At 40.9% G+C, this 16,387-nt stretch overlaps 2 protein-coding genes and 1 non-coding gene across 3 annotated transcripts in view; 2 read left to right on the top strand and 1 right to left on the bottom strand.

Moving 5' to 3' along the window:
• The window catches only part of LOC113467907, a gene marked incomplete at its 3' end in the record, with an annotated part of 91,519 nt that overhangs the window by 66,741 nt on the left and 8,391 nt on the right, over window positions 1-16,387 (top strand). The gene's annotated exons all lie outside the window — the stretch shown is intronic.
• Window positions 1,376-1,448, top strand: Trnak-cuu. Its single transcript has one exon. It is a non-coding gene; the product is annotated as a tRNA-Lys (tRNA).
• Window positions 1,574-9,685, bottom strand: LOC113467908. Its single transcript, XM_026824395.1, has 2 exons — window positions 7,486-9,685; window positions 1,574-1,797 (listed from the first exon to the last, which is right to left on the bottom strand). The coding sequence occupies exon 1, from the start codon at window positions 9,510-9,512 to the stop codon at window positions 7,833-7,835; it is 1,680 nt and encodes a 559-aa protein (XP_026680196.1). The 5' UTR covers window positions 9,513-9,685; the 3' UTR covers window positions 1,574-1,797; window positions 7,486-7,832.

Genomic DNA, 16,387 nt, shown 5'->3' with positions numbered 1-16,387 from the left:
TGTTGTCACTCAACCTGAACCATAGCAGAGGTAGTTCATTTACTATAGGTCTCCCTGGGATTCATATTTTCTTGGAACGTGCTTCCAGGCGAATAGGAATCCTTTAAAAAAAAAATAATAATAATCCTTTCTGGCAGACGGTCCTTCTGTATAGGAGTGTAGGGTAGTTCTTTCACGAACCATTTACCAGACCCTGTACATAGGCTGATCGTAATGTACACCGTATGTATTTTGAAAATGATATAGGTATGTGTACTATATACACTATAGCGTAGATTTTGATTGTTTGTTTGGTTTGTTTGGTTTTTTTTTTTTTTTTTTTTTTTTTTTTTTTGTTTATGCTTAGATAGACCTGACCGACTACGAGGGTCGTTGTGCCCACTGTTGCGAGGACGATAGGTACGTGTCATCGTCCTTACCAGTTAGCATAATATATGTTGTCTATCTTTATCTTTAGTCTCCTGTTTTATATACAAAATTCTACATAATTGACGAAGCGCTAAGACTGCTGATATCAAAATAAAGGGTGGCAGGTCGTCTTCGTATCTACTCACTTTCCGATCTCCGATGGTTGCCTCACAGTTGCAAGGAACTGTCACCTCTAGATGACCCTGCTGTACGTTTGGTATTTCCACCACGGATATGTTGTTCCCACACTTGAACTGAATGTTTGAGGGCGGGTTCGAGATCGCAAATATGTCCCCGCCCTTTGACACGACTCTCACCTGTGAGGAATTGACGCAGATGGTTTCGCAATCCCTGCACTGTGAGTCTACTGTGGCGTCCGCGATGACATCTCTCCCCACATGGCACATAGAATCTCTTTCTGGCTGACAGTGCTCATCGTTCAGGATCCAATGAAACTCCTTCCCTCGATTCACGGACAGCAGTTTCGCACTCGGCAAGCTTTTACTGCATGTTCTGTTGTAATCTCGGTAGTGGATTGGTTTTACCGAGTAAAGCTTAGGGTACATGTTGGTGCGAATGATGGGTACCCTAATCATAACTGCTACTTGTTGGTTTGAGAACATGCAGGAGGCTATTGGTAGTGCGAAGTACTGTCCCAGGGATTTCATTGGGACAGCCAGCTCCCATCCCATGGGTAGATTCCTCTGAATCTTGGTTAAGTCGGACTTCAGGATGGATGGAGTGACTATCTGCGATGGTATATGGTCCGACTGGCATGCGGTGGCGGCGATTGCTAGCTTAGTGTTCACGGCTATATTGTCTATGAAGCCGTAGATCTTCATGATGTTGTTTAGCAGTCTCTCCTCCCTTTCTTCCAAGCGGTTTGATTGGAGAAGGTTCGATGCCAGCGCATGTTTGGCTTCACCTGTGATTGAGTTGAATTGTTTTGTGAGCTCTTCCATATTGCTCCCGGCTAGCTCAGTCGGTAGAGCACGAGACTCTTAATCTCGGGGTCGTGGGTTCGAGCCCCACGTTGGGCGCCATATGATTTGGCTAGATTCTGTCCTAACCTTCTCTGAGCCTTTGCTGGCTGGATGCAGCTTGTGAGCCCAGAGATCCTGGCTAAAGTCTATGACCTGACGAAATTGGATAAATCAAGAAGGGATACGGTTTCAAGACAATCGTAAGACTCGGCGGTGGTTTTATTTTTGAGAAATTCAACGTTAAAATTAATATACAAGTGCGCGTTATGCCGACTCGCGAAGCTCTGTCTTTACGTTCGCTGTTAGACCAGACAATGCATCGCTTTCGCGTACATTGCCTTGTCAGCATTATTAAATAATCGAAAATGGATTGGGTATGGTATTGCCACTGCCCGGCAAACCAATCCTCGCACATTTATGTAGATATTATTACAAAGAACTCTGCCACGTGAATTAGATCTGAAGATCCTCGATCTTAAATAATTATGAAAAAAACCTTGCTCCATTTATTTCATGTTCTTTGAGAAAATAATTTATCACTAAGTATTCCTTTATCATGAGTATTTTTCTGATTCGGTTTGATATTTCCAATCCAGATTGAGAGACTTGTATGCAGATTTTTTGTGGCGGAGGATATTTTTTACTTTTTTTCAGTTGGGATCAAAATTTGCACTCTCGATAGTCTTAGATTATGCAGAAGACATAAATATTGAGAATAGTTGCATGCCTGGACAATGTCTGCTCATAATGCAAATCTTATGCAAATGAACACACGGTCAATATAATTTCTAATCCATGCATAATAATGATAATGTGTTTTAGAAAACAATCAATAGGGTAACGTGGCGCTCACTTGGCACTTGAGATCAGAAACCGATTCCTAACACAACTCTCTCTTACTTGGAAATAAATTCATACTAAATTCAAGATTTAGTATGAATTCCTGAAGAACTGTTTGAAATAATAACAAATTTCCCATTTGAATTTTGGGAAAAGGGACAAATTTGTAAAACAATTTACTATGTTGAGCAACTATTCATATTTGGCGAGGTTCCCCTATTACTCGCGGAATATTATGGAAAGTATATCATAAAATACAAGTACCTATATCCTATAATAGAGGAACGTCTCCATATGAAAACACACTTAATTGATATGACTATTATTATGATTATGACTTGGAGCTTGGAACTCAATGTGGGAAGGTGTTCTGTTTAATTGAGAATTTTGTCGTGGAGCAATTTATCGATTCACGCCATTTAAACCAGGATATAATTTTTTTTTCAGAACCGCACCGTTATGTTTTTAATCGTTTATTCTTTTAAATTAAAATGGAAAATTGGTTAATTTCTTAATTATAATGGGTTTCTCTTTAGAATAAATTAGATTTATTGGAACATGTACCTATGTGTATCTATTAACATACCAATGGGTAAATACTGGAGATAGATATATCCTCTAAAAATACGAGTTAGCATTAAATTCAATCCATTTCCTCGAACTTTTCCATATTGTCAATAATAATTTTTTGTCCCCAAAAGAAAAATATTGGTTCTAATTTTGGTCCCCAAGTCAAATATTTACCGAATCCTCAGAGCAGGAATTCCCCTTGTTAATCAGAATAAATAATATTCTTCTCCACATTGTTTCCCCCCTCTATCCCTTTCATTTATTTTATGCAAATGATATTTGGCCTGCGGGGTTTTGTCAGACATTGTGAGCTCCTACACGCCTGAAAATGAATCCGCTAGAGACACATGAATATTATTTTCTCTTCCGAAAATTTCCCGCTAGCATTTTTATATTCTTCTCCCCCCAACCCAACAACAAAACGAACCTTTTCCCTCAGAAAGGCGAAGTTTGCCAGGTGTCAATGGAAAAAAAACGAAACCATCCCACATAGGAAATATAGAAATTGATTGCATTGTTTATTTATTTTATTCACTTTCCATGCTTCCTGACGAATTGAATTTGAATTTGCCCTCCAGCAGAGAATTGACACCCCTTTGGGAAAAAAAAAAATTGATACAAAATATGAAAAGTTCATAATAATGCACATCTCTTGATACTCGTACTACATACATCAATTCACAAATAAAATATATTATGTAGTTATCTATGTGTGAATTTCTAAAGTATGGCTAGAAGGACTCCGGCCGGCAGAATCCTAAGCTGTTTTATTTCCAATTTTCCATTCTGAACTTTTCAGCTTTCCACGCTATACCCAATGTTGAATGTATTGTGCTCTATTCCAACTATAAAACCACAATATATCCGAGTGCATGTGGTAGGTACATAGGATGGGAGGTTTTATAAAGCGGATTATTAATTTAGATACAGAACGGTAAGCAGTAAGTTGTTATATCTAAAAGGTATGAAAAACTGAAAAGGGGAGAGGGATTATTATTATTATTTATTTTTTTTTTTTTAAATTAATATTTTTTTATATACAGGTTACGAAAACGTTGAAAATGGGACGTTAAGACTGATGATAACGAGATAATCGATAATCGTGGATGTCTCAGGGTGCCTTTTCATTACTATTTACAGAAAAGTACAATAATATAATATATTACATAGATTAGAGCGGATTGAACGCTCCAATTGTTTATGTGTCCAGTGGTGGGTAGTACTTTTTTATCCGCTTGACGTGTACCTTTTCTAAGCGATCTGTCTGGTTGTTTTTAACTAGGTAGGTTAAGCCATTCTTGTTGGGTTCTATCACGGTATAAGGTCCTACATATCGACTGAGGAGTTTGGAAGTTTGTCCAACGTAGTTTCGTGGGTTATAAACAAGAACCTGATCTCCTTCGTCGTACCTTATATCTACCCTGTTTCTATCATACCTCTGTTTTTCTCTAACCTTATTATCGTTATAGTGGTCTTTAATGAGATCGCGGATGGCGTATAACCTGGCTACTCTTTCATCAACTTCTTCTCCTGCATTTGTGTTCGGAGTGACGGGTTCTATGGGTAGGCGTGCGTTCCGACCATACAACGCATAGAATGCCGACACGTTACCACGCGATACAAGAGGGGACACGTTCATAGCGAGTGTTACCTGGTCGAGATATTTATCCCAATCTCTCTGGGTGTGATTGATGTGCTTTGCGATGGCATTTGTTATAGTTTTAAATTGAGCCTCGATGAGCCCGTTAGCTTGGCTGTTGTAGGGCGTTATTCTTATGTGCTTGGCCCCTAGTTGACTGATGAACTGTTGAGTGGCCAAAGCTACCATCCCTGAGCCGTTGTCGGTACACACCTCATCAAACACACCAAACCTCAAGACTATCTCATGTAAGAATTCTGAGATTTCACCCGAACTTACCCGCTCAACTGCCTTTGTCACGACGAAGGCTGAGAGGCTATCCACCGCGGCGAGTATGTACTTCTTATTATTGTTCGAGGTAACCCAAGGACCTAAGGCATCTACATGCCATTTTTCCAAGACGTCTTTCGTTATCAATACCGGTTGTAAGGGGCCAGGTTTAATGTGACCATTGCCGGGATGCTTGCGAAGTTGGCATCGTACACAATGCTTGATTCTTTCCGCAATCAACTTATCGACGTTAGGCAACCAGTACTTCTGACGAAATAACGCGAGGATCTTTTTGGTACCAAGATGCGCTGCTAAAGGACCTTTGTGCATCTCATCAATTATTCCCGTGGCTAAGCTTAGTGGTAAGCACACAAGATCATTATGTCCCACATCGCCCTTTTTATAAAGAACATTGACTTTTATGTAGAAAAGGCGTGACTTTCTTACGGAGTTTCGGTCCGCGTTTTCCGGGTCCTCTATCGCTCTAATGATCCTGCCTAACACAGGGTCCAATCTTTGCTGTATTTCCAAGGTGTTAATTTGGAAAGAGGGGATTTCTTCGTCTTCAGCGCCTGTGTCCGCCTCGTCTACAGGGCACCTAGACAAGAAATCGGCCGGCTTATTGGCGCTAGCGCGTGTGTACGAGATCTCAATATTATCGTACTGCATTAGTTTCAGACTCAACCTAGTTAACCTAGAAGAACTGAACTCTTCTTTGAGCCCTTTGTAATAGGTAAGGGCTTGACAATCTGTTTGGATATAGATCTTGTGTGGGTGATATTTAATGAGGTACGCGAAGTGATTAAGGGCGTATAGAATGGCTAGCATCTCGAGTTCTACGGAATTGTAAGACGATTCAACTCTTGAGGTCTTGCGCGAGGCAAACTGGATCGGGTGCAGTTTACCGTTCTCATCCTCCTGTGAGAGTACAGCTCCTAACCCTATTTTGCTTGCATCAGTATGAATGTACACGACCTTGTCTTCATTGAAGTGGCTCAGTACCGGTGCTTGGCACAATTTTTCTCTAATGGCGTTGTAAGAAGTTTCTTGTAGCTCTGACCAAAGAAATTTCTCCTGATCACCTTTCAATAGGTCAGTGAGAGGAGCAACCATTTTAGCGTAATCTTTGATGTACCGTCGGTAATATCCCGACATTCCCAGGAATCTCCTTACAGCTCTTACATTCGTAGGTCGTTTACAGTCAAGTATCGCTTTAACTCTGTCATTGTTAACCGATACTCCCTTCCCGCTCACTGTGTGTCCTAACAACTTAACTGTCTCGTAAACGAACTGGCATTTCTTGATATTAACTTTGAGGTTGTACTGCTCTAGTCTTTCCAAAACCCGAACCAGATTCTCCAGCAATCCATCCAGTGTGTCTGAATGAATTGTCAGGTCATCAAGGTACAGGCAGAGGATGTCACTAGGAAAGTCATAGAACACCTGTTTCATTGCCCTCATGAAGATAGCGGGTGAACAAGACAAACCGAACGGCAAGACAGTAAAAGTGTAAGAATTCTGAGGACTAGAGAATGTCAAAATATCTCTTGACTGTTCATCAACGCGCAATTGGTGATATCCTTTACTCAAATCGAGTGTAATGAAGTACTTACTCTTCCGCAATTGCGTCAGTAAGTCTTCAATCCGAAGTATAGGGTGACTGATCGAAACCAATTTTGTGTTGAGTTGCTTGTAATTCACCACTAGCCTCATATCCTCTTTTGTTCTTTCATTTCTTTTTTTTGTTTTTACATTTGAATTTCGGGGTACTAGCATGGACGGGGACGAATAAGCTGATGCGTGCTTAATAACTATTCCGTCCTCAATGTAGTCGTCGATGATTTCTTGAAAAAGCATCGACTCTTGCAGTGAGGTCCTGTATGCTTTACAGACTACCGGGTTATCATCCTTGCACTCCAGTCTTACCGGCGGCAGCTTTGCATTGCCCGCTATTTTCTTTGGGTAGAAGGCGTCAAATGTTTCCCGATACGTATAAAGCACATCGAGTAGCTTAGTCTTTATTGTGTTATCCAGCTCTTTACTGATAGAACTTAGCGACTCGAATTTCGCCTTGATACTTACCTCATCTACCAGCTGTGGAACTGACGACTGGGATACCGCCAACGTAGGTATACTGGGTGGTTCATCCGCTTGTTGTACGTCGGCTCCAACCAATTGGCTACCCGGGACCTCGTGTGTATGTGTATCTACCTCTGTATCACACAATGTATTCTCTCTATTAAGTGCTCTCTCTTCACTCGCGGCACTTTTTCGTTCCGATACTTTCTGTTCGTGTGTTTTGTGTTGACCGACGATTGATGGGACTACGGGCTTAGGATTTCGCAAGATTGATCTTACCGGGGGGTCTACTAACCTTTCTTGGGTGAAATGACTTTGCCCTAGGTTCGATCGTTCCAGGTATTGCTGGCACAACTCAGGGTTATAAGAGTTTGCAGGTCTACCTACACAATCATTTTCATCATAACCCCTAATCCGATCGTGTTCGTCGAACCGAACTTTTTTTTGTAATAATTTCTCACTACATAATGCGTAAGCCCCTGATAGGTACGCGACGTTTTCCTGTTCAAGTATCGTTTCTAGATGGGTCCTGACTAGAACATCGTTTGTCCGAAAGGTACAGGTGCCCTGACCTACATCAATTACTGCTGATAGGTCTCTTAGTGTGTTCATACCGAACAATGCAACAGGCATGAGGTTGTCTATCACGAGGAATTCTATGAAAAACCTTTCGTTTGCTATTTTACATGGTATCACGGCCTTGCCTACTATTTCTAGGTTATGACCCGAAGCCGAGAAGAGCTTCATATCCGATTCATTAACCTGAACTGGGAGGTCTAGCGATTTCATCATTTCTCGTGATATGACTGATCTTCCTGCTCCAGTATCGAGCAGTATCAGCACTTCTGAGGGCCCTATCTCACAGGTTATGTACGAAACGGTTCTTTTATTACGCAAGGTATTTACAAGAAGGTCAGTGGGAACTGTAAGAAGGTCAGAGGGAACTGAGGGAAGCGGGGCAAGGTTGTGTTTATACATATTATGGTGCTGAGTCTCAGACTCAGTGTCTCTATTTACATGCTCTCCATCAGGAGAGCAGTCTACTAGTTTTTTGACTGGAATCTGTCTTTGCAGGTGTTTGCTCTGTGACTTTTATCCCCACAGACAAAGCACCCTGTGTATGTTCCCTGGGCACGTTGGCGACTTTTGTTATCTGATCGTTTCCGGTCAGTCTTCGGCTGAGGGGAGCGGCCTCGTCTGGGATGTTCGTTGTTTCGCTCTTGTTTTCTTTCCGATGAACGGGGAGATCTGTTTCGGTACGAGTTGTAGTTAGGTTCACGCCTATCGCTTCTCCCTTCTCGCTCTGTGTCGCGCAGCGAGTAGTATTGGCTGCGATTGTTGTAATCCTCTCTGTGTGGACGGTAACTAGGGCTTTGTCTACCGCTTCCTTCTTCTCGCTCTGCGCCACGGGGTGAGTAGCGGCGATTACGATTGTAGCAACCCCTGCTGGGATCATCGAATCCCGCAGCGTCGCTGACACAGGCGATCTCTGAAAATTTTGGGCCTTCCATTGTTAGCGGGTTTGACCCACTCAGTTCGCCTAGCATAGCTCTCTGTCTTTTTGCTTGAAACTCCACCAGAAATTTGGCGTTTTCGAACTTTATTAAAGCTCTTTCTAGGCTTACCAACGTTGTGGTGTCTTCATCTTTCATAACGAGTTTCCCGATGATATCTGGGGAGAGGCCCAACACTATGAACCGACAAATTTCTGCCTCCGAGAAATGCATCTCTAGTTTTCTTATCATGGCCATTTTTTCACTGAAATATTTTGTGGCAGCTTCGAAGGGTCCTTGAACTCTTTGCAGAACCTCTGTTAATTTAATTTCTCTTGTCGCGTATGAAGGTTGGAAAATTTCCAACATCCTTCTCTTTAGATCTCCCCATGTGATGGCCGGGTTATCTTGAATTGCATTGTAGTATACAGTTTGGGGCCAACCCTTCAGGTACACTGGTAGGTAATGGACCATGAGACTTTCGTTCCACCCATTCAGAGATCCGGCCCTTTCGTACTCTTCGATGAATTTTTCTACCCCCATATTTTGTCCATCGAACGAGGATGCTGTGATATGTGGTGTTTTTATTTTGATGATACTTGCGTTCTCTTCGTGCTGGGGTCTGCTTGAATTCGTGACTGGTGCCAGTTGGTGTATGGGGTACTGTGGTATTTGTGGTGATGGTACATGGGGGGCCATTGCTTGCGTCGGTGGCGTGTGCGCACGGGAGGTAGTACACCTTTCTGGGGGTGGGGGTGGTGGTATTGTTATTATCTGGTTTAACCGGCTTGAGCTGTCTCTCGGTGAAACTATCTGGTTTGGTGTTGGTCTCTCGAGCAATGGAGGTAATGGTAAAGGTGGGGCCAATGGTTGGGTCAGTGGAGTGAGCGCACGGGAGGTAGTACTTTCTGGTGGTGGGATTGTTGTTACCTGGTTTATCTGGCTTGAGATGTCTCTCGGTGAGACTATCCGGTTTGGAGTTGGTCTCTCGGGCAATGGAGGTAGAGGCCCCCTGGGCCCTTCTGGTGGCTCGGAGCCCCGAGGGGTTGTTTGTTGTTGTTCTGGGATTATTGGCACCTCATAATCCTGCTGTGGCGTTGAAGCTGTAGGATCTGTGATGTCCGGGTCCGCCCTAGACGCCCTTTTTGATATTAAGGTTAGCTTTTCGAGGTCTTCATCTAGTTTTTGGGCTAGCCCTTTCCTTTTTTGGTCCACGAACTCCAACTCCATGTTCTGCCAGAATCCGTCCAATAACCTCACAAAATCTGCCTTTCTCAGATTAGCCTTTTCCACTGGACCCGTGAACTGTGTTGTATTCACCCTGCCCCTCAGGTGGGTGTATGTTGTAACAATTTGGCTCCAATTGGTGTCATCGACGCCCTCTGTTTCCTCCAGGAGGTCCTGCAACCTGATCTACAGAGGTCGCAGTGTTAATTGCATACTCTCTTGGGAGAGGAGCAACCAGTCCCATAATAGAATAGAATAGAATAGAATAGAATTGACAAACCCTTTGTAACCTCCAGCTGGCCTGTGGTAGACCATGTAGTTGCTGTCTTCTTGTCAACATAGGGACGATAGACCAGGGGATAGGAATATTAAAGTCCAGTTCTACGGGTTTGTATTGAAATGAGTGTTGACCTTTGAGCTCATTCCAACATGAACCATTAGGCCTGAATCAAAAACCACCTAAACAAACACGTACGAAAGAATTTAATGCCCAATTAAGAAGTTTTTTTTTCCTCTTAAGTTTTAATTACCTTAGCAGTGCAGTGACGCTAAACCCCTTGAAAATAAAAGAAGTTTCAAACAAGGCAGGAGCCAATTCAAATTAAAAGAATCCATAACCCATAAATCCTAAAGAAATACTTGACAAAGCCTAGAGAAATACTTAACAAATATCTACTAGAAAAGCAGGAAGGCTAGGTGATATCGGGTGACAATTTGGCGCGGACATCAGTGAAGAGACTCTGGACATTGCAGACAGACATGCAGATGAACTTGGTAGAAGTCATAAAAAAAAAGTAAAAGGGACTTTTCAGTCCTATGATGGCAGTATAAGCAATAAGAGGCATGCAAATACATATTTAAGAGCAAGAAGAGAGAGGTACCTGCAAAGATGTTTACACAACATTTAAGATAGGTACCTACATATCTTATTGCTCCGTTTAAAAAGAGTAGAAGCTGTGTAAAGCGATTAATTACACAAAATACAAAACTGAAATTACAAATGGGCGCACGTTGAACCTTAACAATTCAAATTTCAAACGGAAAAGCGATTAATTACACAAAATACAAAACTGAAATTACAAATGGGCGCACGTTGAACCTTAACAATTCAAATTTCAAACGGAAAAAAAGAAATCCAGTACGTTTGAAGGATAAATTTTATATTACACGATTTATTAAATTTATGAGAACTCGCGACCGCGCACAGACCTTCACAAAAAAAGGAATATTAAAAATCAAGTTATATTGATTAGCTCGGGGTTAGGTGATTAATAACTAAGCAAAAATTGAAAACTCCGTCTGTCCAAAATACTCTTGGGTACGGGTTAATTAGATTTTTACTATCAATATTTAATCACAACACTATAATCGAGTTAAAAAGAAAAACTTTTACGTTGGGCGGTATGTATGTATGTATGTATGTATGTATGTATGTATGTATGTATGTATGTATGTATGTATGTATGTATGTATGTATTGATTATGCATGGTGTCCTGGTAAAATTGCAACTCCTTGTCTGCGTCTTCTATGTTGTCCACGTCTACTGTACCTAAGGGCTCGTTCAGATACTTTCTGAGCTGAGCTCGTAGGGTTCCCGCGTCCGTCTTCTCCGGAACTGACTTCCCTCGGGCCTTGAGCTCAAAAAGTATCTCTTCTTTCCGGAGCCTGTTTACCTCGTATCTCTTTTTTAACTGCTCCATCCCGCTTAATCAGATTTGAATAACCAGATAAAAAAAGAAAAAAAAAAAAATAATAGGGGAAGAGTAGAGAAAGGAAAGAGAAGGGGGAAGGAATAAAATAATGCGTCCCAAGAAAGTAATATCAATTTATACACTTACCGCCTCGCCTCCCTATCTTGACATTACCCGATTCTGGATTTTCTGGTGGTTCCGCTCCTCGGACGGTCTTTCCGCCAGCTCGTGAATTCACAGGATCCTCTGTAATGACTCTATTAGGGTGGTGAGCTTTTAGCGATCCTTGAAATACTTGTAATGGCTACACGGTGATGCTCCTCCTTCACACTAGTAGGTACACACACATAAAACACTTTTAGGTAGACGACTATAAGTGACCACTTTGTCTTTAAGAAAAGGAGAAAGAAAATAAAAAGCGATTAATTACACAAAATACAAAACTGAAATTACAAATGGGCGCACGTTGAACCTTAACAATTCAAATTTCAAACGGAAAAAAAAGAAATCCAGTACGTTTGAAGGATAAATTTTATATTACACGATTTATTAAATTTATGAGAACTCGCGACCGCGCACAGACCTTCACAAAAAAAAGGAATATTAAAAATCAAGTTATATTGATTAGCTCGGGGTTAGGTGATTAATAACTAAGCAAAAATTGAAAACTCCGTCTGTCCAAAATACTCTTGGGTACGGGTTAATTAGATTTTTACTGTCTTTTGGTTTCGGCTGCAAAATTTTACGAGTGGATTCCCTTCGCACTCAACCTTTGTTAAATTCTTTAACAAAATGCGTTCTCTCAGTATCTCAAATAATATTTGCTGACTTTATATCCTCCACAGAGGTTCGGGTGGTAGTGGATCAGCATTGCGTGATGATTCGGTTATCGTTACACCTCGCTACATTCAGCACACACATACTCGTCCTGTTAGTACGCTGGGAGGAGGGTCACCACTCAGTCAGTCCATCATATCTCAAGCTTTGAGTCAGTCCAGTGCAGCCAACCTACACTCCATAGCACGTACGTATTGATTTGGCTAGTTTCTGTCCTAACCTTCTCTGAGCCTTTGCTGGCTGGATGCAGCTTGTGAGCCCAGAGATCCTGGCTAAAGTCTATGACCTGACGAAATTGGATAAATCAAGAAGGGATACGGTTTCAAGACAATCGTAAGACTCGGCGGTGGTTTTATTTTTGAGAAATTCAACGTTAAAATTAATATACAAGTGCGCGTTATGCCGACTCGCGAAGCTCAGTCTTTACGTTCGCTGTTAGACCAGACAATGCATCGCTTTCGCGTACATTGCCTTGTCAGCATTATTAAATAATCGAAAATGGATTGGGTATGGTATTGCCACTGCCCGGCAAACCAATGTATCTATATGGATGGACAGGTAAGTTTTATTTGAGCTGGGGAGAGGATAAAAAAGTACTCACAGTAGCATTGGCTCAGAAAACACAATCCCAAGATGTTCCAACATCCAGTTCCTAATCCCCATCATGGAAAGAGACACCACACTAAAAATGCCAGCACTATGCCAGTAGTAGTGAACTGTATCACAATAGGTCATCTAGTCGAAACAGGATATAAACAAAAACTACATATCAACATGAATGTAAACCAAAACTACATATCAACATGAATGTAACAAACTACAAGCTGCAGAGATCTGTAGCATTTTAACATGGTGTGGGAACTTGGTGAAGCTCTATTAGACAAAATATATCTGTAACAAGAAGAACTATTTGCTGTAGCTAGAAGAAATATGTGTACCAAGAAGAGCAGTTACCAATGTAACAAGGAGTAATAACTGTAACAGGAAAGAATGCGAGACAGAAACTTTTGGTGTTCTGTAAGTAGGTGCAGAGGTTGTGTGAAATAGTTTGAATGCCATTTTATCAAAATGGAAGAGATCACCTATTCAACCTAAAGTCAGTCTAGATATATTCTATGAAAACCTGTATAAGCAAAGGGATATAAGGAAAAATATAAACATAACTATATTTTAAGTCAATGTGACAATACAGTAAGTAAAACATGGTATCTTAAGGCTAAATATTGAGAAATCACATTGACTGATCTCAGGTACCATAAGCTTTGTACAAAACAATACAACTATATTTTATTATAATGCTAAATACCCATCCACTTGAAAGAAATATATACTTATATAAAAAAATAAAGAGAAATTGATTTTTTGATAGCTCGAGTAAATATGTATGAGCGAAGGATCAAGGTACTTAGGTACCTAATTGTTTAATAATGAAAAATAAAGATATACCACATATTATATCCTTCTCCCCATCTCTTTATTGTGATACCTACTTGACATGGTAACCCGTTTTCACAACACATAAAAATAAATGAAGATGTTACATACCAAATGACTAAATGACAATAATATCTAGAAATCTACATACTACCTACATATACCTTAGCTCTATCTAGTAGTTACTTTCCGACAGTTATGAGTACTCGTATAATGAATGAAATTAGCGGCCAATTTGGCAAGAACAACCAATATCCCAACATCAACAATACACATCTCCTGTCTAGAACATAAAAAACCTAACCCGATTGTTAAACCTCCTGGGCAAAATCCAAAGCACAGCAGGGAAACAATTTGCGCCCAGCGGGAGACCGAACAGAATTAGACAAACACATATTAGAAGAATTAAGTGAAAACATGACTGCCTTAGACAAGATAGACAGTACTGTCCTAGACAGCAAGCTGGAACGCCTGTTCAAGAAGTCCTAAAAGGCAAAACAGACAGACTAGTCCATTTTTGGATATTCTGGTCTGGCTTTATAATCTCATGTTGAAAACCATACGAGAATCAGTTGCCTGGTACAAAAGACTTTTTTCATTGAACATTTTGTTGTTGTTGTTGTTGTTGTTGTTGTAGCGGTGTAGCTGCACCGAGGGGGGTTGACGGTCTCTAGTCAAGATTACTTGGCCCGTCCCGAACCGCAGTCAACCATCATGAATCATGAGGACCTTTGCTTTTCCTTTGAAGCTTGACAAACCCTTTAGTCCCGCTGGAGGACGTAAAACTGAGACAAAACCAGCCCTGTCAAGCCACAGACAATAACACTGGCTCTTTTGAGGGTACCTGAATGGGACTATGGTCAAGTCCGTCTCAGGAAGTAGGGTACAACGACATAATTATGTACCTGAATATCCCTCATCAGACGATCAGACCCCTACGATTTAGGGGCCCTGGTATGGGTTTTATGGAATAACAAAACGAGAATTTGAAACTTTGAGATTTTTTTTTTTATATATTCAAGTAAGTAGGTTACCTATTTATAGGTTTTATAAAATAACAAAACGAACCAACCTCAGTGGCTCAAGCATAATCAGAATATATTTCTAGGTGTTTGATATACATATGATTACGCTGGACGTATCTCAAGATACTAGAGTTGGAGACTAAGAAGTACCTGGTAGGTAATTTTGGTATAAATTTGATTTTTTTATAGGAAAAAGCTCGTGCCCCCCCCTGATTTGTCTCCACGCCCCCCAGTTTGAGAACCTCTGTATTAGATTGTTTATCCCCTCTACTCGTACAATTTATTTAGCCTCTACCTACACGGATTAAAAAAATAATAATAACACACATTTTCAACGCAAGAAAAATTAGAAAGAAGAAAACACCATTTTTAACTATGGTACACCTGACCAAATTCTGATGGAATGGATGGAACCACACAACAAAGAAAACAATTTGGTTCATTCCAAGCTAGTGAAGAACAAGAAGAGAGAGAGATAGCCAGGGAGAAGAAGATAGAAGATGGTCGTGATAAGACGAAGAAGAGAAAGAAGAAGAAGAAGAGCGAGAGAGAGAGAGAGAGAAGAAGAGAGAGAGAGAGAAGAAGAGCGAGAGAGACAGAAACTAGATCAAATCTGACTGGAGTCCTGTATATTGTAAATGATTTAATAGAGAGAGAGAGAGAATAGAATATAATAAATCATTTCAAATTATAGTTATAGGGTCTGTATGACTATAGTTATAGGTAGGCTTGCCAAATATCCAAAATGTCGATTCGGGACGCGAATCCGCGAACATAATTGCCAAATCCGCGAACATAATCGCAAAATCCGCGAACAAAATCGCCAAATCCGCGAAAATAATCGCGAAATCCGCGAAAATAATCGCGAAATCCGCGAAAATAATCGCGAAATCCGCGAAAATAATCGCGAAATCCGCGAAAATAATCGCGAAATCCGCGAAAATAATCGCGAAATCCGCGAAAATAATCGCGAAATCCGCGAAAATAATCGCGAAATCCGCGAAAATAATCGCGAAATCCGCGAAAATAATCGCGAAATCCGCGAAAATAATCGCGAAATCCGCGAAAATAATCGCGAAATCCGCGAAAATAATCGCGAAATCCGCGAAAATAATCGCGAAATCCGCGAACATAATCGCCAAATCCGCGAACAAAATCACCAAATCCGCGAACATAATCGCGAAATCCGCGAACATAACCGCGAAACCCGCGAACATAATCGCCAAATCCGCGAACAAAATCACCAAATCCGCGAACATAATCGCGAAATCCGCGAAAAAAATCACCAAATCCGCGAACATAATCGCGAAATCCGCGAAAAAAATCACCAAATCCGCGAACATAATCGCGAAATCCGCGAAAAAAATCACCAAATCCGCGAACATAATCGCGAAATCCGCGAAAAAAATCACCAAATCCGCGAACATAATCGCGAAATCCGCGAAAAAAATCACCAAATCCGCGAACATAATCGCGAAATCCGCGAAAAAAATCACCAAATCCGCGAACATAATCGCGAAATCCGCGAAAAAAATCACCAAATCCGCGAACATAATCGCGAAATCCGCGAAAATAATCGCGAAATCCGCGAACATAATCGCATATTAGAAAACCAAAACAGAAAGAGATATTACTTACAAGGATTTTAAAACTTAACTTTGCTCGAGTAAGTTTCTATTCTTAAAAGGTGAAAAATCCACAGGTGGAAGAAAAAACCGGTAAATTCTCACCTGACAGGCTTTTTTATCTCCCTACTGCCCGGCACGTTTTGATTCCTTAGTGAGAAGATTTTGCTAGTTATTGTTATTATCCTGTACTTCATGGGATTTGGATGTGGATAGCATGGAATCTGTATAGCGGATACACTAAAAGCGCTATCAGCGCCTAAAC

The sequence above is a fragment of the Diaphorina citri genome, unplaced genomic scaffold, assembly GCF_000475195.1.
Source record: "Diaphorina citri unplaced genomic scaffold, Diaci psyllid genome assembly version 1.1 scaffold583, whole genome shotgun sequence".
NCBI lineage: Eukaryota > Metazoa > Arthropoda > Insecta > Hemiptera > Psyllidae > Diaphorina > Diaphorina citri.
Note: the sequence above shows the minus strand (reverse complement) of the source record. Positions and strands in the feature narration are given on the sequence as shown.